This window comes from Sturnus vulgaris, chromosome 1 (assembly GCF_052056855.1).
Source record: "Sturnus vulgaris isolate bStuVul1 chromosome 1, bStuVul1.hap1, whole genome shotgun sequence".
In the NCBI taxonomy this organism is placed as follows: Eukaryota; Metazoa; Chordata; class Aves; order Passeriformes; family Sturnidae; genus Sturnus; species Sturnus vulgaris.
In genome coordinates, this window is record NC_142243.1 from 110,362,518 (window position 1) to 110,388,952 (window position 26,435).

Sequence of the window (26,435 nt, forward strand, 5' to 3'; positions counted from 1 at the left end):
CTGTCCCCAGACCGTTCTTGAATATCTCCAGTGACGGAGACTCCACAAGCTCTCTGAGCAGTCTGTTCCCATGCAGGGTCACCCACACAGTAAAGAAGCTCCTCCTCATGTTCAGGTGGAACTTCCTGTGCATCAGTTTCTGTCTGCTGCCTCTTGTCCTACTGCTTGGAACCACCGAGGAGAGCCTGGCTCCATCCTCTTGACACCCTCCCTTTGGATATTTATGCGCATTGATGAGGTCCCCACTCAGTCATCTCTTCTCGAGGCTGAACAGGCCCAACTCCCTCAGGCTTTCCTCGTAAGAGAGATGTTCCAGTCCCCCAGTCATCCTCGTTGCCCTATGCTGGACGTGCTTCAGGAGCTCCATAGCTCTTCTGTACTCAGGAGGCTAGAACTGGACATGGCATGTCACTTCACCAGGGCTGAGTAGAGGGACAGGATCACATCCCTCAACCTCTGGTACTGCTCTCCGTAATGCATCCCAGGATTCTGTTGGTCTTGGCCACAAGGGCTCGGGGGTGGTGTGTGATGTGCTGTGGTGGGGGGTGCCTGGTGCTCTGTTGGAGGAGTGGAGAAGGGCTGGGCAGGGGTCCCTCGGTAGCATTGTCTGCATTTGGCTGTCGTGTATGTGTAAACACACACGTGTGGCGGGAGACGTGTCCTGGGGGCTTTTCGCTCCGGTGCTCATGTGTGGTCTGATGTGGTCTTCAGCGTACAAAATGGATAGCAACGAAAGGTCTGTGAGTGCTGCTGTGATTATCTTTGAGCTGTAAGATTATGTTCATAATCCCCACGTACATCATGTCTAGGTTTCTGTGTTAAGTAGGCATCTGGTAGGAATGGCATTAGTGCAGCTGTGTAAGTCAGGCTTAAAGAAAAGGTTGCCTCTACCTGTCCTTGGTTCTTTTCTTAGGACTGATGTCTTCCACTCGAGCTTGAGTTGCTGTAATTGCGCATGCATTCTAAATAATTAATATGCACTTTAATGCTGTTGTCTGTATGATTAAAAAAGACTTTGGTTGACTTAAAATAGAACTTCATAGTGATGGTGTACTTATGTATTTAAATCTTGTTTACAGAAAGGATGGCTGGAAGTGGAGTGCAGGGAGTAAGGCACATTAAGAACATTCCCCTTAATAACAGCAACAAGGGAATAACACTTTATTGCATACCTGCAACAGGTTCATATTAAACGTGTCATTTTGTCTCTAGTATGTACTGCTATGTAACACGAAGTACTGTTGTGTAGAACTAACTGGAATATTGCAGGTGACAAGCAAGGTCCAATTCTGCATTCCTCACATTCATAAGCATGAAGTCCAACTCTTAACCCAGCACTGCCAAGACCACCACTAAACCCTGCCCATAATTGTTTATGTCATGTGAAGTTGTACCCTATGAGTTACTTCTTGAGTATTTCTTTCTTTTGAAGTCCTCAGTTTTTCTGTGTATCTAAGGAACCTGTTGGTTTTGGTTGCGTGCTTTTGTGTTGTGTAATTTTTTTAAGGTGCCAGTTAAGGAACACTCTGTGGTTTCCTCTTCTCCGCTTTTGCTCGTGATGTGCCATTGCTTTCTCTCAGTAGCGTGAATCTGGACGTAGTCTAGGAATTCTAAATATGTGATGCTACTTACATTTTAAAGTATTACTAGGGAGTAAAATTGTTAAGATTCCTGTTCTCAAAATGCAGTTTAATCCTCCCTTGAAAGGGTGAATAAAGATTTCTTCTGCAAACTCTGTTATCTGGAAGGTTTTATTACTAAAGATAACTTAAATGCAGACTTGCCAATCTTTTTTGCCAGGTGCAGGCTTTTCAGTGTTTGATTTTTATCAAGAAATGCCTCTGAGTTCAGTGTACTTTTTGATTGAGGCTTTTAAACGCCCCCTGCAAGGAGTTAATAGGAATCCTTTAATAAGATTAATAGTTTATGGTTCATAAATTTATAATTGCTGTCTTGGACTGGAGATTTTCAGAGCCGTTTAAAAACTTTTTTCTTCATCCCAAGATTTGTAGCAGGGTTCTTCTTGCTGTGAACTAATAAGCCTGTATTGAATTGCAGATTAACTGTATGTTGAAAATTTGGATTTCAGATAGGAAAGAAGATGCAGCAAAGTATGCTCAACTTCTTATAAACCTGAATTCTGGAGACACGTGCAGTGAGGGCCACTTGTCTTTCTCAACAGTTTTTGGTTCTGTGCTTGTCTTGACTGTGTTCTTTCTGCAAGGACTTAAGCAGTGCTATTATGTGTCTGTTTGCTTGCAGTCTTAATGAGTGTGTTTTTGTAGGTGTGTGCTTGGAATTATGAAATAGAACCCATCCTAAATGGGGCTGGTAAGCCAAACGAGGAGGGTTTAGAAGCTCTCCATCTCTCCATAATTTAATATCCGTGTTTGTAGTTCTAGAGTTCTGTTACTAGAGGTCAAAGACGTCTGATGGCATGAAACTTTTTTAACTTGATATGAGCGTGTGTTTTTTTTATTTCAAGTGACCTTTCTTGTAGATAGTGTTAATTCTAAACTACTGCCTATGCAGGTACTTTAGCTCTGTTTCAGAAGCTTAACAGTTATTAATGAATTGTAGAAGTGAAGAATGGAGGTACTCTGCAAAACTTTAGTTTCAGTAGCCACATCATTTAAACTACTTAAAATAATTTCTTAGAAACCGCTGGTTTTGATTCTGCTTTTTGTTACTTCAATTTTTAATTAATTTGACACCTGAAAGATCTTATGAAGAATTCAAATTAATGCTTCTGTCTTTATGGGACAGTAGGCAACCTTGTCTCTAAAACAGGCAGTATGTATTTTTCTTTGGTCCTTCTGCATTTTTGCATCTTCCAGAATATTGGGTATTGGACTGGAGTATTCTTTTTCCTCTTGTAGCTTTGTGGATTTCTAAGCATATAAGAAAGAAACTGTCAAAGCTGACTGCTGAGCCTAAAATGAGTTATATTTGAAAGCTGATCATAATGCAGTCCTTGAGGAAACCAGGGTTGGAATTGCAGCTGTGTTTCATGTGCATATCCACACCAGTAAAGTCTTGCCTATGAAGAGTGGTGGTGCTTTGAAGTTACGTGCCACAGAGCCATTATTTCTGTATTGGACATGGGAGAGTGGTATTTTGTCTTCTGGTGGTTGCAGCTCATATACATATCTATAGAGAATCTGGAGAAGATGAATATTCAGTTGTGTGCCAGATACAACATGTAGTTGGAACTGCTACGCTATCATACTAAAGCACTTAATGGTTTGTCAGGTGTTGTACGGGAGTATTTTTGTTTTAAATTACACTTGAGAGAAGATAGTAGGGTTTGAAAAATCATCTACATGTAGCATCTATATCTGCATATGCTTTTTCATGAGTTTATTTTTTTTTAAAGTCTAGATCCTCTACCTGCTAGTGCTGATAACATTCTAAACGTGAACCAAGTACCAGTGTACGTGGTATTTTCATAGATCTTGACTAGACAGCACCACTGTCCTTAGTGCTTGTGGCCATGTTAGGTTCCCTCAGTGCTAACTCATATTTGAAACTGTCAGATATCAGTCTTCGTATTCAGCTCGAACAGTGCTGACTGTCCTAGTTCTCATCAGTTTAAACTTTGGAATATCTGTAGAAGCTGCAAGAGGGATGGAGGTTAACCAAGGACATAGACAGTGAAGATGGAACCCTCAGGCAGCAGGATGGTACTGTTTTGGTGAACCACCCTGACACTAGCAGGAAAGCTGAACTGGAGTATTCTTTTTTCCCTTGTAGCTTTGTGGATTTCTAGACATATAAGAAGGAAAGAACCTGTCAAAAGAACTTATTTTTTTTGCTGATTCTTCACTTCTTAAGAACATTTGCAATTCAAAAATTATTTAAAAACTTCCTCCAGCTAAGAGAAGAGAAGACTGTGTTAAATAAAGCCAGGAGTTTTTTGCTGAGTGTTAACTCACAATGTAAATTGTCAAATCATAGAGTATCCTGAGTTAGAGGAGACCCATCAGGATCAATGAGTTCAACTCCTGGCCTTGCACAACTTCAAGAAGGACAACTTCAAGAATCACCCCATTTGCCTATGATCCTTGTCTAAAACGTGTCTTGAGCTCTGTCTGGCTTGGTGCTGTCACCACTTTCCTGGGAAGCCTGTTCTAGTGCTCAAGCACCCTCTGGATGAAAAACCTTTTCCTATACCTAACCTAAACCACCCCTGACACAGCTTCGTGCCATTCCCTTGAGTCCTGTCAGTGGTCGTGAGTGAGAGGAGATCGGTGTCTGCTCCTCCTCTTCTCCTCAAGAGACAGCTGGAGGCTGCAGTGAGGTCTGTCTCCTCCAGTCTGGAGAAGCCAAGTGACCTCAGCCACTCTTCGTATGGCTTCCCATTAAGGCCCTTCACCACTTGTGTGGCCCTCCTTTGGATACTCTCTGATGGACTTGTGTCCTTCTTATATTGCAGTGCCTAAAACTGCACTGAACACGAGCTGAGGCTGCCCCAGTGCAGAGCAGACAATTGCATCCTTTGACTAAATGACAACTCGGTGCCTGATGTACCCCAGGACACATAGTTAGTCCTCCTGGCTGCCAGGGCAGAAATCATGAGATCAGGGCTCTTATCTCACAAGAAATCCAACAATCTTCTGTCTCCTACCAAACAAGCATTTGACTCTACATGAATGATTCTAACATCTGAGAAGGCTTGGTAAAGTTTCCAACTTCCATCTTAATGGAAAGAGAAATGGTACAAGATGACAAGTGAAATGTATATAGTAAGGTCATATCCACAGCAGAAATTGAGGATTATATAGAGAAATGTGATTATAAGACAAAATGTGTAAAGATTTAAAGAATGGGGCCAGTGTAGAAAAACACGATCAGCCTGCTAGGGTAAAGCAGGACTTGGAGAACTGGAAGCTGGTGCAAATGGGAAGAAAGCATTCTATGGTTGCTTAAAAAACCTAAAATTTTTTAAAAGTTGACATGCTACATTATGTGTTTTAACAGACATACAAATTTAGTAATGGACCAGAAGTCCATTATGAATAGGAATTTGAACCTCATATTACCAGCTTAAAATGCTGTCTGTGGCTCAAAATACTTTTGACTCAAATGCATGTTGAGGCAAGGTGACATTAAGCCAGCATTGATCAGTAGGCAGATTATGACCCACGTATGGGCTGTCTAACCACTGCTGAAATTGTTACTTATATACCTCAGCAAAGGAGCCTTAAGAGCAAAAATGAAGTGATTTACTGGATGCTGCAGTAGCTTCTCTAAAGATAAGGCCAGCAGAGCAGGAGCTGACGTCAGTCAGTTGGGCAGAGGATGATAGCATCTGGATTGGCAGCGTGAGAATAAATTGTGAGTGCCCTGCTAGCAGCCCTGTGTGCTTTTGTTTGTTGCAGCCATAGGCAGAGGAGCAGCTGCTAGATGGATGTATAGAAAGGGGAGTTATTTGTAAGGGAAGTGATTTTTAGTAGCAGTATTCTAAATGTGTACCTCAGCGAGGTGAGATTTCATTGCTCAGCGCTAGGCAGAGTAATAGAAATAACGATGCACATAAAACCAGCATCAGTTTCTGGGCTATTTGAACAGATTAGAAATATTTTAAGCATTCTGCAGTTTAAATCTTCCACGTAGAGATGTTCATCTTGAGTGTGACACTTAGTTTTGTGCCCTTCATGGCAGACAGGTGGTGTTGCCAGAGGAAGTAGTAGAAAGGGTAGAGGAAGGTTGAGAGATCTATTTGTCATATGGAGCAGTAACTGGTAGCTAGAAGTCCAAGGGAAGATGACAGAAAGCTAAACTAAAATCTGAGTTTACAACTCAGAGGTTAGAAGTCAGGTTTGGTGGAGACGGCAGAAGAGGTGTGATAGTAAGCAGATCATATTAAATTAATTCAGTGAAAGGTGCAAATGCTTTAAAGATTTTTTACTCTTGTTAGTGCACCCACTCTGATCTACTGTTTCTGGTAAAATATTTCAGGCTGTTGTGATAGGATAGATATGTTTTTGTTCTAATCTACTTCAGGATTTCTGAGATGTTAAAGAAATTACATGGTGTCAGTTAAGCTGCTATAGTTGGTTATGGATAGTGATTTTGGTCAGGTTGGAAAAAAGGGTTTTGCCTAAGTCCCCTATTACTACAGATTTAGAGAGTGCAAGTGGAATTGGTGCAAATCTGCTGGTACGTTATAACTATGTCTCTCACCTTTGTAACTAGTTTTCAAATAAAAGATGCAGTTGAAGATTCTTCTCCTAATTTTCAGTGTTTTGCTGTTGTGTGTCTAGAGTTCACAGCCTGAAATTAGAGCAAAACAATCTCCCGTTAATTTGCAGAAGGAAAAAACAAATCAGATAAAAACTGGATAGAGCAGGGCCACAGAATTATTTTTATATTCCTGAATTTCTCTTTTGATTGAGCATTTCTAGTAAAAATAGAAATGTATGCTAAGGGTTCATTTAACAAAACAAATTTGGGCTGATTATGAAATGTAAACTAAACCTAGATCTGATATTTGCAGTTCTCAGTTTGATTTAATACTGTAATACTTTCATCCAATACTGGTATATTAAATACCCATGGCAATAAAAGGTGTATATACGTGGATCTGTCATGTTTATAGTCTCATAAACAATTTCTAGAACACATTTTAGAATAATCTGTGATGGAATAATGACCAAAGAATTTGTATGTTGTTGCAGTAAATTCCTTACCTTCCTATTTACATATTTTTCTGCCTTGTTTTAAAATATTCAGTTCCTGCTTCTATATTTATCTTTGAACTTAGATTATCCCTTTTTGCTTTATTCTCCCACATTGTGGACAAAATAAATTTCTTTTGTTTCAACCTGAGCATCACTCTCAGCATGATGACTGGAATTCTTGATGGACTGTGGTTAAAGTAACAATGACTAGAAGTGTTGGCAAGTTAATTACATCACTCTAAATTTAAACCTGAGCTAGGCTGTAGTGGCTTTAAAAGCTGATGTGAAGAAGTGATATACTGTCTTGAAAATAGCTGTAGGAAAAGAAAATACTGAGAAGTAATTGATTTTTTTTTGTTGGTTTCTTTTAATGTGCTTCATTTCTGTTGTATTTTTTTATTGTGAAACTGGGCTGTATTATCTCAGCATTATTAAACCAAGGCTTAAAACCCCTGAATGTTATCATCATGTGTGAAAATGGGGCATAGCAAACACCTTTCTTCTGAAAGTGAGTTAATGCCTTAAATATATGCTATGAAATGAGGCAAATCAATCAGGGTTTTTTTGGAAAAGCAATGTCTTGTGTAATGCTAGTTTATATGTCTGGAGAAGCAGTGCTCTTAAGTTTTTTGGGTTTAGTTGCACATGCCAACTTTATTGATATGTGGGACCTTTTACTGTGGTATCTTGCAGTAATGGTGTTAATAACATTGTTCCTTATAAAAAAAGATAACTTCTGAGTCCTAGTTTCCTAGGTAAAATGAAAACTATGTTTTAAAAAATATGCCTGGAGACTGACTTTTTTTTCCTTTTATCTTTGAGCTAATTAAAAGTTTTGAGATTTTTTCTTTACTTAATGGAGGTTATTGCTTTCAAAGTAGTGAGGACAACTTGGTTAGTGCCAGAGTCCCAGTGTTAATTTGTATTTGGTTCCATAGCTCCTGTCAGCATTGATGTGGCCCTTGGTTTGCTGTTAGTATCTTCTCAAGTGCAGCCTCAGTTGTTTTTTCCTTAACAACTTTAGAGTTGTCTGTCAAAAAGGATGAAACTTCGTATCTGAAGCTGAAGGTCACTTACAAGGAGTTTGAGATTTTTGTGGGATTGTGTTTTTCCCAGAAACCTACTGTCATCATTAGTCACACCTCAGTTTTTACTGGGACAGTACTGTGCCATTTCAAACTTTTCCTAGCTCTCAAGAAAAAGATGGCCTTGAACTGCTGAAGAATTTATTAGTCAACGTAATATTCACGAAGACTGATCTTATAACATAATTGTTGTTTAAAATTGTATTTTAAACACTGAAATTACCGTACTAAATTATCTTCCATAAAGCTGCAATTATAGTCTCTACCCAGTGACTATGTAGGAATGTGCTAGAAGTGTTCCTTATTTTCTTTAGTGATGACACAAGCTCTGTGTGGGGGACTCCTACAGTAAAGTTTTAATGTTTTGATTGCCAAACTCCATGGTCTTAACAGAAGCATCTCCCAGACATAGGATAATATTATGCATCGTGTTTCCGTGCTTCAGGGTCCTTTTGTGCTACAGCCCATATGTGCTGTAATGGCAATGCTTTTTATAGATTGAGTGACTGAAAGTTAAAAAGAACTGATCTGTGACATTTACCTCATGTATTATAGCTACTGATAATTTCAGAATGGAATAATGATGTGGCTCTTGATTTTTTTGTTGTTGTTTCATCTTTGATCATGGGGGATGAATTGGGAACAGAAGTAGCAGTGAGTGTCAGGAATGCAAGTGTGGAAGCAGTTTTGAAAGGTCAGTTGAAAAATATAAGTATGCACTTGGGAAAAAAAACCAAAACTCAGCTGTACTCAGACTTGGGCAAATTTTCATTGCTTCAGTTTATTTTGTAGTCTTTAAAGACCAGTTGGCTCTCAACTGTAGTTAGCTGTCTCAGTTTTAAACATTATTTTAACATTTTTTAACTCCCCAGAGCTGATTGTGTTCTGTGTAAGTAGGTCTGAGGAAACACGAAAATGAAACATTTGCTTTATTTCTGAGCTTCTTTGAAATGTGATGTGAACGCAGCTTGGTACGTACAGACATAAAAACGATCTGTGTGATGTTGTGCTGATCTGTTCTGCAGTTTTAGACCAGTTGGTTGTTGATAATGCAGGTGTGACCTTGAAATGTGTGGTGAAGGTTGTGCTGGGAGCATGGTGGTAGGACTTGGCTGCTGAATGGTCCCACGCTCCTCATGAGTTGCAAAAGGGATTATGGGGGAGCCGTGTGCCCTCTGCAGCAAGAGTTCATGCTGAAAGTGCCAGCTGCAGCAAGTGCAGTTTGTGTGCCTGATCGCTGCTGCCCTGTGTAACACAGCTGCTCAGAGAGCACAGGCCAGGTACTAAGAAGCAGAGACATTTACTGGCAGCTGTTCTTTGTTGCCTACTGACAAAGGGGGAAGTACCCAACCTGTTTTTTCTTTGTAAAAAATAATGGAAAAAATGTGACAAGTTGCATTGCTCTTACATTTAGGTATATATACAGAATTGAGCAGTGTATATAATAAGGGAAGGCTTTTCCTGTTACAACATGCTTTGTTTGTCTTCCCTGTTTTTCTTTCTCATTATTCTTAATGGTCTCATTCTCATAATGGTCTTGCTCTTAGATATTTATGCTAAATCAAAAGTGAGAAAAGGTGTGTGTGGGGGAAACATTGCTGACTGCTTCTTTAAAAAAAAAAAAAACAAAACACCAAACAGTCAAACTCTGCTCTTGTATAATACAGGTTCACTAGTAGAAATTTGTGTTTTAGCAATATACTTCTTTCTCCGTGTTTTTCAAGTACCTCTGCTTTAATATAATGCTTGTAGAAAAAGGCTGAAAACAAATTAGATGCTTTACTATAGCAATATATGTTTCTGTAGCCTAAATTATACTTCTTAAATCCTGTAAGTCTGTATTTTTATATAACCTGGCAGCCCACCACTGAACAATGTGAATCAGTGGTACCGCTGAGGTCCTGACATTGTAATGTTTTTTTCAAAGTGCTTTCTGTGTGGCATTACTGTAGCCTCATGAAACCTGTCTGATGTATTACCACGGTTTTGGTTGCCTGAATTTTTTGATCTAGCTGTGATTTCACCCTTTGGGAATAGCCCTGTGAACAGAATAGGCTGAAGCATTTTATAGCTGATCCACACAGGGCAGTAAGATACAGATTCTGAGCTTGAAACGAAACAGCTACAAAACAATACGCCTTGTATGAACCTTGTATTACAACAGCTTCATTACGTAGTAGATACATTTTTTTGGGTAGATAGGTTAACTTAAATTCATAGAAACAGATGGAAATGGGACTCTCTTAATAGAACCAGTTAACATTTGTCTTCTAGGACAAAGTTGTAATGATGGATCACAAGAGGAGAGTAGAACTGGCAAATTTTCAATTTTTTGTAGCTTATTCTTTTGACCTGAACGGAATGTATTTTGATGGCAGTGGTTCCTCTTAAAATATCTGTATCCTAATACCAAAAAAATTATTTTTAAAGATATATTCAGTATAGTAAAATGAAGCTTTTGGTTTTCTGTTTCCATTATGTTTTGTAGACATCTTTGTAACTTGATACAGAACACCCACCAATATTTATTTACAAACATACAAGCTAAACCCAAGGAATTCAATATAGATCTTTATTACAGTAAATATGTACAAGTATAGTAACTGTTGTTTTTCTTTACAGAAACCATAGCCCATTAATGAGTTTTGGAGCCAGTTTTGTCAGTTTTTTGGTGAGTAGATGAGAGCACAGAGTATACATCTCTTGGGGTTCATGGCTGTATGTTCATGCATGTGTTCACAGTACTCTATTTTTTTTTTCCTTTTTTGAGACTAATTTTTTCCAAGTTTTTAGTTTAAGCACAGCTAGAGAACAAGGCATTATGCTCAGTAAAGCTTGTTTACTCATGTGGTTTAAATATAAAGTAAAGGTTCTGCGATTCAGCTTCTTAAATGTATTAAATATTTATGTGTTCCACTAACAGAGCCATAATAAAAAGTTCTCTTAAGTGAGCAGTGGAGTTATTTATTTATTTATTTATTTATTTATTTGATTAAAATAAAACTCATGAATGCCTGTTTTTCTGGTAACTTTTGCTATTGAAGATTTCTCCATCCCATACTTCTGGGTGGAAGTTGTTAATTCAAACCATTCACATTGCTTCCATTTTGGATGGATGAGAACTGAGAATACTGATTGACTGAAAAGTCATAATGAGTAAGTTAGGTTTGTTAAATGCTTTTTTTTTTAATATATAACATACTAGAAATGATAATGCCATGTATAAAAACTGAGCCAGGTGTATTAGGATGTGTTTGGGTCGTGTTTTTAAGATTGTCCTTATTCTGGCTTTGTTGCTTCATCTTAGATCTCGCCAGAAATTATCTATGGTAATACTCTTTTGAAAGACAGAGTTTATTACAATATGTCAGAAATACATGATTTGTGAATGAAATAAATATGAATTCTCTCCATTAGGCAATATGGGAAAATATACTGGTTAGGAAACCTCCTGAGGCATCTGCTTCCTTTTAAGTTGGTAGAGGAAATAAAGGAAAGAGAGAATCTCTCAGGCTTGCTTATCTGAATTGATGTGCTGAACCAGTGCAACATCACAGTGCAGCATCAGAGGATCTTGAAGGTATCTTGCTTAGCTGCTGTTCTAAATATAGCAGCAGCACTTGGTGTGCCTGTGTCATTCAGAGCTTTTGTTTAATAAGCTCCAAGAAAAGAAGTTATTTGTCCTGAAATTTTTTTTCAGTTGGTTCAGCAGTACTTGGAGTCAGACGTGTTTTTTTTCTTTTACCTATGGAGGGACTGTGGCTATTATTTTGAAGAATTTAATAGCTGCTTGTTGTTACTGCCTATGAATGAATGAATGAATAAAAACAGATACCTGCACAGATGCAAATCATGCCTTAAATAACAAAAATTGAAAATTAATGTATAGGAGTTTTGCTTCTGCTTAAAGTAATCTGACAGTGCATTCAGTTTGAGTATATATGAAGGCCTAAGATGGAGGTTAGCACTTAGTGTTTTCTGAGTTGTCTTGAAATTTTGGTAAAGAACTCAATTTTCCAGTTTGGTGCTTCTGTGTTAGAAGTATTTGCACTGATATATGTGTATTAATAGTTCTTTTATTGTCCAGTTTTTAAAACATTTTAATTATCCCACAGCTTTTGTAGAAATAAAAGTATTTGTGGTTTTTATCATTCAAATGTGCTTGGTTTTTGATAGAATGCCATGATGACATTTGAAGAGGAGAAAATGCAACTGGCATGTGATGACTTAAAGGCTACAGAGAAACTTTGTGAAAGTGAAGAAGCTGGAGTTATAGAAACAATCAAGAATAAAATTAAGAAGAATGTAAGAACAAATTTGTGTATTGAATAAATTTTTCTGGAAGCTTCCTTTCTGTCCTCTTTTTATCTTGAAAAGATGATTTTTGGTATGTGAAGAGCAGTTGAAATTAATAATTAATTGGAAATTCTGTCAAATATTTTACTTGCATTTCTTAATTGTTCTAAAATACTTAGTCTCAGGTGAGTGAAGTGTCAGGTTGTGTTGATGTTAGTAATTGTTTTCTGAACATGCAAAATTTGTGGCCTACTAAAATTATTTCAGGAAGCTTGTAGCCTGTCTAATTCAGACTAACTTTAATTCATCCATGCTCTAGTAATGTTCGAAAACTGTGATGTAGAGGCTGCAGATTGCAGTGAGCCAGGAATATTCCTAGGGAATTTTCCTTCCTTTTTTAGATTTTTCATTCTAAATAATAAAAGAAGAAAAAAGCATGGAGATTCAGAACAAGTTGAAGTAGTTGTACAGAAGCATCCAGTGAGCAGCCTGCTCAGTGTGACACAGCAGAACCACAGCAGAAAAGGAAGCCATTTCTTCTCAGTGTTTAGTTTGCTTGGTAAAAGATGTTGAACCTGTTGTACTTCACTCTCCTGCTCTTAAGAGGCACTGTATTTACCCTGCCACTTGTCATACACCCTTTACTGTGCTCTTCCTGTCTAATACTTGTTAATTCCATGGTTTATGCATTTAGTAATTATTAAATGAAATTTAAATCTGTTCTGACAATTTGTAGAATCTTGGGAAAAATGTGTATGTGTAAAATTTCTGTTAAGTAGGATTTTGCTTGATAATCTGTCTAGAGAAATTCTAGCATAGTTTTGAAATTCAAAACGCAGTTATTTTAGTAGCAATGCTACCACTTGCAGTTTGTTTTGGATTTTTTTAATTTCTCAGATTTAGACAAGTATTGTGTACTATCTTTGTTAATATTTTTCTGTGCTCTGTGTTTGTATATCCCAAACAGGTTGATGGACGAAAATCTACTCTATCCATGATAGATCGTCTACAAAGACAAATAATTGTAGCAGACTGTCAAGTCTACTTGGCTGTGCTGTCGTTTGTAAAACAAGAGTTATCAGGTGTGCTGTGGCTTTCATGTTTAGATATATTTTAGCATGTCTTTTTTATAAAACTTGATCATAAAATCGCCATATGACTTTCTGTAAAAATAATTGTTTTGTAAGAAGGAGTTCCATTTGAAACATTCCAAGATTGGTACACTTACAGAGATATTCCACCTTTGTGTAGGTAGTGGTAAAAATAAGATTGCTACAAATTAGGGCTTTTTTTCTTTTTCCATACCAATAATCATATTCAGTTGGTTCTCCTTAGATGAGTTTGCATGTTATCTTAGAGGTGTTGGAGGAGTTGGAATGAAGATGGGGTAGCGTCTGTGTGCTTTGTGGCCTGCAAGATAAAAGAAGCTGTTAAATCCAGGCCACTGGGAAAATCCTGATGTTCCATATGTATTCCATTCATGACGATTCAGGGAGGTGACAAAGTGCCAATGAAAGCAATTTTAAATGAGCGTGCTGAACATGGAACTGCTGAATCAGTTCTTACTCTCTGGTCACTGGAGTGTGTCCTTGCATGCCAAAGAGGGTAATCCAGTTGTATTGAATACAAACGCTTCCTTTCAATTGCAGAGCTGTTTCTGATGTTTTCTTGCATTCCTGCATCTCTTGCACAATCTTAAAGCATGCTGTTATCTGTAAGTTTATAGAAAATGTGGTCAAGGTCATACAGAAAGTATGAGCCTATCTCAGGTTCCTACCGAATCAATGAAGACCAAGAGATGGCAGACAGACCAAACTCTGCTGATCAGCTGAAAGGAAATGGAGAAATTCAGATTGTTTAAAGTAACACTTCAAATTTTCAGTCAAGGATATAATGCTTTCTGTGATGTGCAGACTTGTTTTATTCCAAGCTATCAAGATACGTTTTATTCCAAGACATCAAGAATATATTTGGTTCTTGTTAGCAGAAATTCAGGGGATATTTCTGTCTACTTTGTGTGTTGTGCTGCAGAAGGGTTTTATTGCTATTTTTGATGCAATTCTGGGTTTTTGTATGTGGTGGTTATTTTTTCCCCTCTCTCTTGAAGCTTTTTTCCCTTGTTTCAGTATATATTCTGCAGCTGCATAACTGGGTTGGATGCTGTAACTGAAGGTGGTGTCATTTCTCTTGTCTGCAGCTCAGAGAACTGAAGTGTGTAGAGAATTGCAGAACATGCAGTATTATTCTACTGAGCAAAAAATATACCTGAAATCTTTAAAGTTCCAAGCAGTTAAATGCTACCTCAGTGACTGCTAGTTACTGACATCGCTGAGCTATTGGATCCATTATTTTGTGTTTTAAAGTATATTATCTTTCTGTTTATGCACATACATTCTTTGTTTTTATAGTATTTCCACACAGTAATAGCAAGCACATTATTGAAATGAGTGTAATTTCACAAAAACCCAGGAGACAAATATTTCTGATCAGTGGATGGATGAAAAATTCCTTGTGTTTTTCTTCCTGGAACAGTTTGACAAGAAGCATATGATGCCACGCAAGTTGGTTTCTCATATGCTTAACACATTTTATATTTTCTTTTCCACCCTCGGGGATGTATTAGAAATACTTCCATCATAAAGTTGTTGGCAGACCAAATGACATTAGCTTCCCCTGGCAGTACTGAACTATCTTTTCTTGGTATTTACCACTGCTGTCATGTGTTTGACTACTTTCATGTTGGCAAATCAACTCAATGACTTGATTTAATTTTTATGTCTAAAAAGTCAGAAATTCCTTGTTTTAATTTGCTAGATTGTTTTATATTGGTATACTAATATCAATTATGGTTATGGTGTGTTAGTGAACAGTTTAATGACAGCACACCAATGGAAGTAAAGTGTAAAACTGTGCTTTCTTTTCACAATACCACATCTTTTCCATTTCATGCTTGCATGGGAGCACAGTGGTTAGCTATGGGCAGAATCACTATCTGTAGGACAAGTAAAATGTGGGGTTTTCTTACTACCTGTGTGCCGCATTGCTGTGCACAGTTGTGTGAGCATTCATCTTGTGGTGAACCACATAAATTTTAAAGTACTCTGTGCAGCCAAGAAGTGACCTAATTGCTTAAAATTGGAGTGATGTTAGTCTTGTAATGCAACTGAATCGAGGTTGGGGGGCTTAATTTTTATTCTAATGCTTTAATACTCATCTCAAGAGAGAGGATTAATTTTTTTTTGATGCTTCCAAGTTCATGTTGACAGAACCTTTCTGTCATAACTGAGAATACAAATTTTACAGTCTTTCTCAGTATAGTTTTTTAAGACTATCAAACTAGCCTCATGCCCTCTTCATATAACAATCATCTAAAGTGAGACAGTCTAGTCTGCAATGTTACTTTCTCTAGAAATGTTGGGCTTTTTTTGTGATTTGGGAGGGTTTTGTCAAAGGCATCAAAAGCTGCTATAGAGTTGTTTGGTATTAATAGCATCTTGCTCTTGCTTTTCTTTGACACACCCCACCTGTTATGGTCTAATTCTGGCATTAGTTATAACACTTCTTTGCAAATCTGTCTGTATTTGTTTAGAACACTGCTGCTATAATCATGTTTTAATTTTATTTTTAGTTAGTCTTTGTCACTGCAGTTCCTAACTCTCAGGGCTCTGTCACAGCTAAAATGCTGGTGTATGTTTTTACAGCTAATGTGTGCAAGGATGTTCTCCATTTACTTCATGCTTAACACTTACCATTATTAAAGGATGTGCTTCTAACAAAGATGATTGCTTTGTAAATAGGGAAATTGAACATCTTCATCTTTTGATGTTGGGCCTTTCTTTACCCTGCTGTAAAGATCACAGACTGAGAATGCAGTCATTCTCAAACAAGAGTGCTCAAGACCAAATTTCTAGGGAAATTCAGGTACCCACATTGCTATGAGGAAATTGAGGAAGTTAGGCAATTGAAGAATACTTGAAAACCATGTGTGGGGTTTTTTTGTGTGTTTTCTTTTTTTTTTTTTCCCTTAATTGTAGAGCACTGTGTTCATGCAAAGGGCAAGGAAGTGATAATGCTGAAAACCTTACTATCTAACCCAAAGGAAAGGCTTTTCTTGGTATTTTCCCATCAACTGTGTTTTAACACAATTTGGGCTTAAGAGAGGGGGTGCAATCTCTTCTGAGTTTTGCTTCTCTCTGTTTGCTAGCCAGCCATTCCATCTGCACCCTGTAGTGGAGCAAAATCCAGCACTAAGTTCTTTGATTCTCTCTTTCTCTCTGACAGCTGCACTGCCACATCACTGACCAGAGGTGCCTTTGTGTTGTGTGCTGTTGTAAAGTCTGTGGTTGTACAGACTGAAGTTCATAGTGCCCTCTCTGCAGGACCTCTGAGGGAGCAGTAGCTATTACAAAATCATTTACACACTAAGTTGTTGCAAATAGAGCATCTTGGGCTTGGAAAATAGCATTTACTACTTAGATGTTCTGCTTCTGAAATATGTCCTTGAAGTATTTCTTTTCTTCCTTGATTTTCTTTTTAGCATACATAAAAGGTGGGTGGATACTCCGAAAAGCCTGGAAAATTTACAATAAGTGCTATACGGACATTAATACACTTCAGGAAATATATCAGAAGAAAACAACTCAGGAATCCTTGACTTCTGATGCTGCAAATGATAATCATATTGCTGCAGAAGGTGTAACGGAGGATTCGCTAAACAGACTGAAAGGTGCTGTTAGCTTTGGATATGGACTTTTTCATCTTTGCATATCCATGGTGCCCCCAAACCTGCTCAAAATCATCAACCTGCTGGGTTTTCCTGGAGACCGCCTACAGGGGCTTTCCTCACTGATGTATGCAAGTGAAAGTAAGGACATGAAGGCCCCTTTAGCTACGTGAGTAGCTATATTGAAATGCTTTGGTAGATAACTTAGTACTAAAAGTAAGTAACTGGGAAAAAGTCAAAACCAAAAAGTTATGTTGCTTTAAAGGAAACAACAGCAGGTAAAATAAACTGGTAGTTTGTTGTTTAGCATACCATGGTTTAGTAATTGATCACTTACTGATATATGAGATCTTTGCTGTTAATTATTTACATGTATTTGGGGTTTGGGTCAGTATTTTGTTGTATTCTTCAGTACCTGCAGTTCTAGTGTCCTGTGATTTAAATGCCAGCAGAGTAAATAAAAGCTTCCCCTGAAGGCTATGTGAATTTACCTGAGTTAAATTCTCTGCTGGGGAGAGCCTACTACTTAGCATGAGTCACTGGTCTCATTTAGCCATTTTTCCTTAGTACTAACACAAAACATTTTTAATTGTTTTAAGTGTTTGTTTTTTTTGTTTTAGCATCTCAGTAAAATGAGATGTTCCTTATAGTATTTTTATGGAAGTATTTTTTGTGTACTCTTTTTCCCAAGACTTCATATTATGCTCAGGTCTTTTCAAGAGCTGAAGGATTGGCCAGACCTAATTTAAACTGCCCTCATAAATGGCTTTATTATTCCATTATCTGCAAATATCTACAAATTAATGCTTTTATTACTGGACCTTCTGCAGGTACCATGAGATATCAATTTTGAAACACTGACAGCAGAGCTAAAGTCTCTTCAGGTGGAGAATTTGGATTCTGTTTGTTTCAGAAAGCTTAGGATTAAATAGTCCTGTTGATCTTCTTCCTTTCGAGGGGAGAAAAATTATATATTTGGGGAATGTTTCCTCCTTCAGATAGTCTTGGAAATTTTTGTGCTCTGCCTTTGTTTCCAAGGACATGTAGATAATGTAAATATCTGCCCTGTGAGCACAGGATGTATTTCTTTTTCACATCGATTTCAATAGTGTCTGCTGTATTCAGGTTTTTTTGTTGGTTATTGTCAGGGCTTTTTTTGTTGTTTGGTTTTGGGGTTTTTGTTTGGTTTGGGTTTTTTTGTTTGGCTTTTTTTTGTTTCTCCAGTGAAGAGTTAGTTTTCAAAATTTTATTGTGAGTTTTTCTTTTCTAGAATCTACTGAGTTCTAAAGGCTCAACTGCTTTGATGCTATGAGCTCAATTGTTACTTTGTCTTTGGGTAACATGCACTGAATTGTATGTTCAGGTGCAGTTCAGGAGTACTTTGATGTATGGCAGTAGTGTTTGTTTAAAGTATAAAGCCAGATTGTATAATACAAGATTCATATCTATCTTTATCTTCCAGATTAATTTAAAAGTTTGTCTGTGTAGAATGTTATCCTTAAATTTCTGTTTACAATCTGTAATCCTTTTTACTCTTTCGTTTCTTTTAGATTAGCTCTGTTGTGGTACCACACAGTTGTTCGTCCCTTTTTTGCCCTTGATGGCAGCGATAACAAGGCAGGATTGAAGGAGGCAAAAGAAATTCTTGCCAGGAAAGAATCTGCTTATCCAAATTCTTCTCTGTTCATGTTCTTCAAGGGAAGAATACAACGATTAGAGGTATTGCACATTTTTATCCTTTAGACTGATTTTTCCTCCTGATCATTTCTTATGTTTTTCTGATGTGAATGAACTGTGCAAGCTTCAGCAGATTGTGAATAAAGATACAGGTACATGGAAAGATAAGAAAGATCAGATTAAGTCCTTCCTAGTTTCAAGTTCACATGCAAAACTTGCTGTTCCACTAGATCGATCTGAATTAACAACATTGTGGAACTCTTTTTCAGCTACCTTATACTTCTGCAACTCTGTGCTAAAAGGAAGTGCATTTGGCCACTCGAATTTCTTGAGCTATTTCAGTTTTGCTTGTCAAGCTAAAATTGAATATTATCTGCTGAGTACATAGTATTTATCTTCCTCTTTGTTTTATGCATTGTTCATATACAGCTGATTCTCTGCAGTAGTTTCCCTTAAATAACTACTTTGCTTTTCAGAGGTCACACCAGGACGTTTTCTGTTACTAAGGATGAGCTCTGACCTGAGCAGAAATGTATTCACTGAAAATGTGTTTGTGAACGCTATTGCAAAGCATTATTCAAACACTGCAGCAGCCTTGTGGATTTTCACTGATTTATTCTCTAAGAATCTGTTTGAAGTACTACTCAACTCTTAGCTGCTGCTTTTATCAGACCAGAATATTTTCTGAGCAATTACATGAACCAGAAAACCTAACACAAAAGCAGGAGCCCAGAATGTTCAAACCCTTCATGTCAACATTGCAATTACAAGACTAATTGAGATGTTGATATTGGTGATTGTTCTTTGCTAGATTTGCAGTTAAGGCTTTCAGATGTAGCTCAGTATTTTCAGAGAGGCAGTAACAGAACAGAGGAACAGGCTACAATGCCCTTTCAGATTTGCAGGCACATTCTTGCCTGGGATTTGAATGTTGTTCTTCTTTTTTTGCTGTCTTTTTGAAAGCAGTGGTGCATTTTGGGAATTACATTGTCACGGGCAAGTTGTCGCTCTTGGGGAAGTATTGCTGTTGCCTGACTAGGAAAGACCTTAGTGGGTTTTATTCATTTATATGCCTGATCCATTCTTATGGTAAAAATCAAATTTGTTGGGAATAACAACACATGAATATAGGGTATAACTTGGTATTTTAATGTAACAAGGAATAAAATGCAAATTATTCTTTTGATTTTTGGGGCAAGTTATGGCAAAAGTCGAAACATAAGTTGTTAGTAAATTGAATGTATGTGGAAAGAAAGAGGATGTATTTGGGATAAGTATCAATTTTGTGTAGTCAGTCCCTTTCTGGAGAACTGTAATATTTCAAAGGGGAGTTGCTCAAATGTAATCTTACTGCATTATTCAATGCACAAATGGAGATAGCGAAGTTTAGCTCCAAGTGAATGGATGCAGCATGGCCATGTTAACTAAGTTAGTTAGCTCAGGCAGGCAGAATGCTGTGCATTATGCTGTGTATCCATGCCATTAGTCAGCAGAAAACTTTTTGGTTGCTGGCAGGAATTAAAATGTCCCTTTGCTGTTCGTGTGTGTGTTTTCGTGACAGCTTTTCCATTCAGCAGCCTCTTCCCCCTCCCTCCATCATTTCTTTGTTCCAAGTAGTGCTCTGTCACAGAGGTTTTGCTGTGTCCAAATGTTCTGGTTGAAGTGTCTTAGGCTCTTATAGATTTTGGTAGGACCTTTTCAGCTTAATTTGCTTAAATGCTGTTGGCATAATAGTGAAGGAAGGAATGTGACTGGTGGCAATGGCATGGGGAGCTGCACTGGGTTTCTGCACAACACACACGTAGTTACATGTGTCCTGAATCTGGGCATTGGTCTTACTGCATCCATTACATTTTATTGTATGTGTGTCCAGCAGGGCCAGGGCAGCGATTGTCCCCCTGTGAGGGGGCACTGGTGAGGCTGCACCTCTCAGTGGTGTCCAGTCCTGGGCCCCTCAATTCAAGACAGACATTGAGGTTGTTGGTGTGTCCAGAGCAGGAAAGCACAGCTGGTGAAGGGTCTGGAGCACAAGTCCTTTGAGGAGCAGCTGAGGGAGCTGGGGTTGTTTAGTCTGGAGAAGAGGAGGCTCCTTATCACTCTACAACTGCCTGAAAGGAGGGTGTAGCCAGCTGGGGATTGGCCTCTTCTCCCAGGCAGTGAACGTGGGAAGAAGGACATGGCCTCAGGCTGAGCTAGGGGAGGTTCAAGTTGGACTTAGGAGTAATTTATTCACAGAAGGGGTTTTTGAGCATTGGAACAAATTATGCAGGGAGGTGGTGGGATCACGGTCCCTGAAGTTATTCAAGAAATGTCTGGATGTGGTTCTTAGTACTCTGTGGTTTAATTTACAAGGTGGTGATTGGTCAGAGGTTGGACTGATATTGGAGGTCTTTTTCAACCTAAGCGATCCCATGATTCTGAACCAGAAGTGCACAGACACTCTCACATTATAGCCTAATATGCTGAGTTACAATTTCCTCCTCATTTCCAAGGTGGGTGAGGAGAGCTCCTGTAAAGCCTAGGAAGTGCTTATTTGGCCTTCCTTGAAACTGTTACTGCAGTGGTAGATTTAAATTCTTTCCAGTGGGCACGGGATACTATTCCAGGTGGCTTACCAGAATTGTGTTTTAACCTATATGCACTTAAACTTCAGCTCAAGGTATACTTTTATATACTTTAGAGTTTTTCTTTTACATCTATCATCTTGTAACAGTTCTGTGACACAATATAATAATACAGAGAGATAAACGACCCTTTATGTGTTACTCAGAAGACCTCGTGTGTTCCATTTATGGTTGCAGCGTTTGCATTAGGGCCTGCTAGCACTCAGTCCACCAGATTCTTTTCCTCTGATCCTGCATACATTTTTTTGTAGCCTTCAGCTGATGGTATATTCAGCTTCCATTAGGAAGCCTTCATTCTGTATGTATATGTCTTTTCTATGGAGAAGAAAATGGTAAGGAGCATAGTTCAGCCCATGGACACCTGGAGGCAGGGAAACTGTTCAAAAGGCAGGAGCAGTAATTCAGGACTGGACAGTGAGAGACAAATTTGACAAAGGAGGAGATTGCCAAGGAAGGCAGTCCAGGAGAAAGCACAGTCTCTGTGAAACCTTCCTGTCTATAAAAAGACAAATGAACAGCATGGGACTGAATAATGCTTTGTGCCCCAAAAAGCATAAATGGATATTAGTCAGTAAAATCCTTAGCAGACTTCAGTTTTCAAAGAAGTAGCCTTACAGGTGCAATAAATGTGGAGCAGGTTATCTGTCAGCTTTTTTTTCCCAGATTCACATTTTCAAGAAAAAAGTCTGAAAGTGTTTGGAGACTATTTTAAATTGAGCAAGTTAAGGGAAAGAAAAGGAGGATGATCTGGGAAGACTGGAATGAAAATGCACCAGAAAGTTAAAGGTTACACTGCTAGGCTGATTAAATGTCTTTTTTCTTTCCAAAGAGTACTTTAAGAGACTGTGTATTAAAAGTAGCATTTTTACTGACTTTTGCATAATTCACTAAGGCTGCTTTTATGGACATTTCTGTGCTTTATTTGTGATTATATGGTTCATATTCCAGTCTCAAAGTATTTCTTCGTGAAAGTCTGACAATTTCAGTCTTTGAAATAACTTTCCTTTAAAGCTGGCAGTGTTATTTCATGCAGGCTTAAACTACTGCAGACAAGTGAGAATTATGTTTTATACTTAGGCCTAAAAGGTATATAAAAATATAGTTGTTATAATAATGGCTGAAACCCACGGGTCTGAAATATGGACCTTGTGTCTGTGCATGTTTCTTATTACTGTGAAAGTGAAAAATATTGTCACCCACATTCTAAATGTATATTGTCTGATACTAGGATGATGTTAATAAATACCAGTTTAATTTTGAAACCAGGACTTACACTGTTCAGGTGTGGTTTTGTAGCCAGTAGTGGAAGATGGGCATGGTGGTAGCATGGGAGAGGGCAGAGTGGTATTCTGGATCTTACCTATTTCTGTTTTTCAGCTTCCAGTTTTTCTCTCTTTTTTTGTTTTTTTCTTCCTACTTAGCAACATTGTTTAAAATCTTTTACAGTCATTCCCTCATCAGTAGTTTAATAGATTGATAGCTTCATGTGGAGAGCAGTAAAGGTATGAAGCAAAAATAAAGTGTTTGGCAAAATTGTGAACTGGACAAGGTTTGCTTTGCTTTAAATAGCAGACTCCCTGTATGTTTGTGTTGTGTGCATGAGTGTATATATATATATATATAAATATATATATAAATGTATATATACTATATAAATATAAACCACAGGAAATCTCTGGCTGCAAAAAAACCCTCAGTTCTGAGGCTTGACCCAGATTTTCCATTGGTGTAGGTGCATGTAAATAGTCTGAAGGAAAAAGTACCAAAGACTCCAGCTGACAGTCAGAGCACCGGGGTACTTCCTGGTGTGCTAGATGAGCATGCTGCAGAAAATGTGCAGTGGTAACATGTAAATGTAATGCTGACAAGATGTTATGGTATCAGCACCTGAGAGTTTGTGGAACAGAAAAGTTGACTGAGGACAAGAGTAATGACAAGCATTGAGAAGTCCTGAATGAACTTTCTGGAAGAAAATCACAGTGATGTCTTAAAAAAAATTGAAGATGTGTAGTGTCAAGGTTTATTTTCAGGAATTGTGCTGGCTTTTCTAGTTACTTGTTGCTATATAGTACAGTATCCTAATTTTATTCTAGTTTGATTTTGTGACTTGCATAAGGAAAAATGGGTTTTAATGTGTTAAGAAATGGAGAGTACAGGGTTTGAGATATTGATATGATGTCCTCTGATGTAAATTGTTGGCTTTTAGACATTGATTTTTGGTTTCCCCTTATTTCTGAGCATGGCTTCTTGAAAGCTTTATGAATTCAGAGTGGTAGTTGAGAATAGAGATGTTCTGGGGAAGGGACGTTGTCCTGAGATTTCAGAACAACTCTGGGGAAATGTGTGCTGTCATTGGAAGCCGCCTTGTTTTGATAAGCTCTGTAGATGCTTAGTTGTTGGGTTGGGCTGCTTTTAGTTTTAATCTGAAGTACAGAAATGTAAGACTAGGCTTCTCAACATTAGGTTTATTAATCCTCTTTGTAGTTATGTAGTTCTGTATATTACATATTTTATGGTTAGTCTTTTTTTGTCTTTGTGTTATGTCCAAGAGAGACGTGAGTGATGCCTATTGAAGGAATTATGTGTGTGTATATATAATTAGAAATCTCAAGAACATCAATTTCGGGTGCAGCCAGGATGTTACACTTAGGACTGCTAATACTTCTTTTTGTTTTTTCTTTTAAGCAGTAAACAGATAGCAATTAATTTAAGAATTAACATCAAGAGTAGTAATTCATATTCCAGGATGTTGCTGCAATCCCTGGAGATGACTGAAACTTTAATTATTAATTAATGTCTCTGAAACGTACATAAATGAGCTTGATGCTGAAGGAAAACTTAAACAGATGTCAAAACACTTGAGAAGTCTAGAGAATTAGAGTTGAGTTATAGAAGATTTGAATATTCAACAAACTGGACTTGTATATTGCCAGGTGGTCAGTATTTCCTGTGCTGCTCCAGGCAGGTGTACAGCATTGCAGACAATGAGTTGACTGCCAGTAGTCATTGTATGGAATAAATTATTTCTATTTCTAATGGCTAGGGGTTTAGAAGGCAGTGTACCTTTGAAGAGGACTAAATATTTAGATTTTCTTCTTGGTTTTTTTTTTTTTTGTAATTTTCCTCAGAAGTGTTGAAATCTATGAAAAACATAGATTTACAAAGCTTATGAATTCCTAGCACAGAAATAAAGTTCTAAACTAGTGTTTGGTTTGGTTTTTTTTTTTTCCTGTAAGACTGAGCCCATAGCAGTTACTTTTTGGGAAATTGTGTTGCAGTGATGCAGTATCAGTGGAGTAATGTGTAGTGGAGGGAATGTGCTGTTACAGAAGTGAAAAAGGTGTACCTGGCTCAGGCTCCCTGACAATTTTGAGGGCAAATATAACTCACCTGTCTTTCTGCATTGTATATTCTTCTGCCTTGCCAGCAAGCATCTTATTTCAATCACTGTTGTGCTTTCCTAAGTGTACAGTGTTTATATTGATACAGCTGTGGCTCCCTGTGCAGGCAGTTGTGCTGTCTTGATGCAATGTGTATTATTTACAGTTAAATCATTCCTTAGCAACTAAACCAGTTTTCCCTGATGAGACAAAGGAAAAAACCTAATGCAATCATTTCAGAGCTCTGTGTGTGCCTGGACTTAAGCTACAATGCTGCAGATTTTTGTAGGAATTTTTGATTTCAGTAATGCTGGCATAGCTGGTGAGTTTGCATTTTCAAGGTTTCTTTTGCTCACATGCTTCATCAGCAGAGAGGGGCTTAAAAATTCTTCTGTTGTATAAATTATAATAAATGTATGTGATAATAAATACAGAAACAGTATTAAAGCTGGTATAGGCTGTATTGGAATATATAATATGTTTAAAACAAATTAAATATTGATTTCCATTCCCCACATAATGATTGATAGGGAGAAGTTCCATCCCAGACTGAGAAAACCAGGTAGTTGAAATAACTATAATTCTAGTTCTTAGAAAAATGTCAGCTCTTTTTGCTAAGCTGTTGCTAGCTAATGATTTTATCAAAATGCTTTTTCTCTTATATGCTTTTTTATCTTCTTACGTGTCATGCAGCATTTATGAATTCTCTATTAACTATTGCTTAAAGGAGTTTCTAAGGGATATGGGAATAGGTGAAAAGTTCAAAGTAAATGAACTCAAACACTTAAGGTATCCTCTTGTGCAGGAAGCTAAACTTCATTGGCAGATGCTAAAAATATGACTTTTAAAGGTGGAATGACTAGTAAAAGTAAAAGTGAGATTACTTAAAAGCTTACTGCACAAACCCAATGAATTTTGGACTTAATAGCACATAGGGAGAATACAGTCACTGATTTCTAGGGCTGAAGGTTGAGAGATGATCTGACCTGGCTGCTATTACACTATTAAACTCCTCTACTCTAGTTTATATTAACTACCTATTAAAAGAAATACGAATTTTTTCTTTAAAAAAATTTAATTATGAAACAAATTTTAAATCTCAGGTGTCTGAATTTTTTTCTTTTTCTTTCACTTTTGTTAGTGTCAAATTAATAGTGCCTTGACTTCATTTCATACTGCTTTGGAACTTGCAACAGACCAAAGGGAGATTCAACATGTCTGCTTATATGAAATAGGTATGTTGGATGTGTTTACACCATGAATAGCTCACTTTCAAGTTTTGACTGGCAGCTTCAGTAAACAAATCGGAGACTTCTTACTAGTATTTTAAAAAAGGTTTTAGATTATGGTAATAATATTCTTGTTTAGACAAGTAGAATTCAACACTTTTTCATGATAAAATTATCTGCAGGGTGATGCAAAATCAGAGAGTAGACTGTGGAATCAGGGGCAAACTGTTAACCTCCTGACTATTATTTAAAATTAGAAATAAATTAATCTGACTTATCTATGGATTCACCATTTCTGTGCCAAAAACTAATCAGTTTAGTGAAGCCTCACAGTTTGCAGGGTCTGTATTTTGTGTATCTCTGTATTTCATTTCCTTAGCAGGATATATGGTCTTAATTTGCATACAAGTCTTTATAGTGGAGAAGATAGGTTGCTTCAAGCTTTAAATGGGATCTTAGCAGAATAGAAAATACTAACGGAAAAAGTAGTAGCTTTGTAAGTTTCAGCATTCTACAAAATGTAGTATCTAAATTTTAAAAATGAGAGCTTTTGGCATATAACTTTGTTCCTTCTCTGAAATGCTGATTAATTATTTCCTATGGAATCTTCTAATTCAAAATGTTCCAGTAAATTGAAACCAGACTTTAAATGTATGTAATTTGTTTTGTTTTTAATTTTCTAGTTACTTTTATAGTCGTTAAATGTGCTCCAGCTCTCATAACAAAACAAACACAACA

At 37.4% G+C, this 26,435-nt stretch overlaps 1 protein-coding gene across 1 annotated transcript in view; it reads left to right on the plus strand.

Annotated features, from left to right (window-relative positions):
* Positions 1 to 26,435, plus strand: part of TTC39C (tetratricopeptide repeat domain 39C) — a 37,692-nt gene that overhangs the window by 689 nt on the left and 10,568 nt on the right. The window contains exons 2-7 of the mRNA XM_014871313.2: positions 10,391 to 10,439; positions 11,945 to 12,073; positions 13,032 to 13,146; positions 16,602 to 16,956; positions 18,338 to 18,506; positions 25,610 to 25,703. Of these exons, the coding sequence (XP_014726799.1) occupies positions 10,391 to 10,439; positions 11,945 to 12,073; positions 13,032 to 13,146; positions 16,602 to 16,956; positions 18,338 to 18,506; positions 25,610 to 25,703 (911 nt within the window). The remainder of the gene's footprint in view (positions 1 to 10,390; positions 10,440 to 11,944; positions 12,074 to 13,031; positions 13,147 to 16,601; positions 16,957 to 18,337; positions 18,507 to 25,609; positions 25,704 to 26,435) is intronic.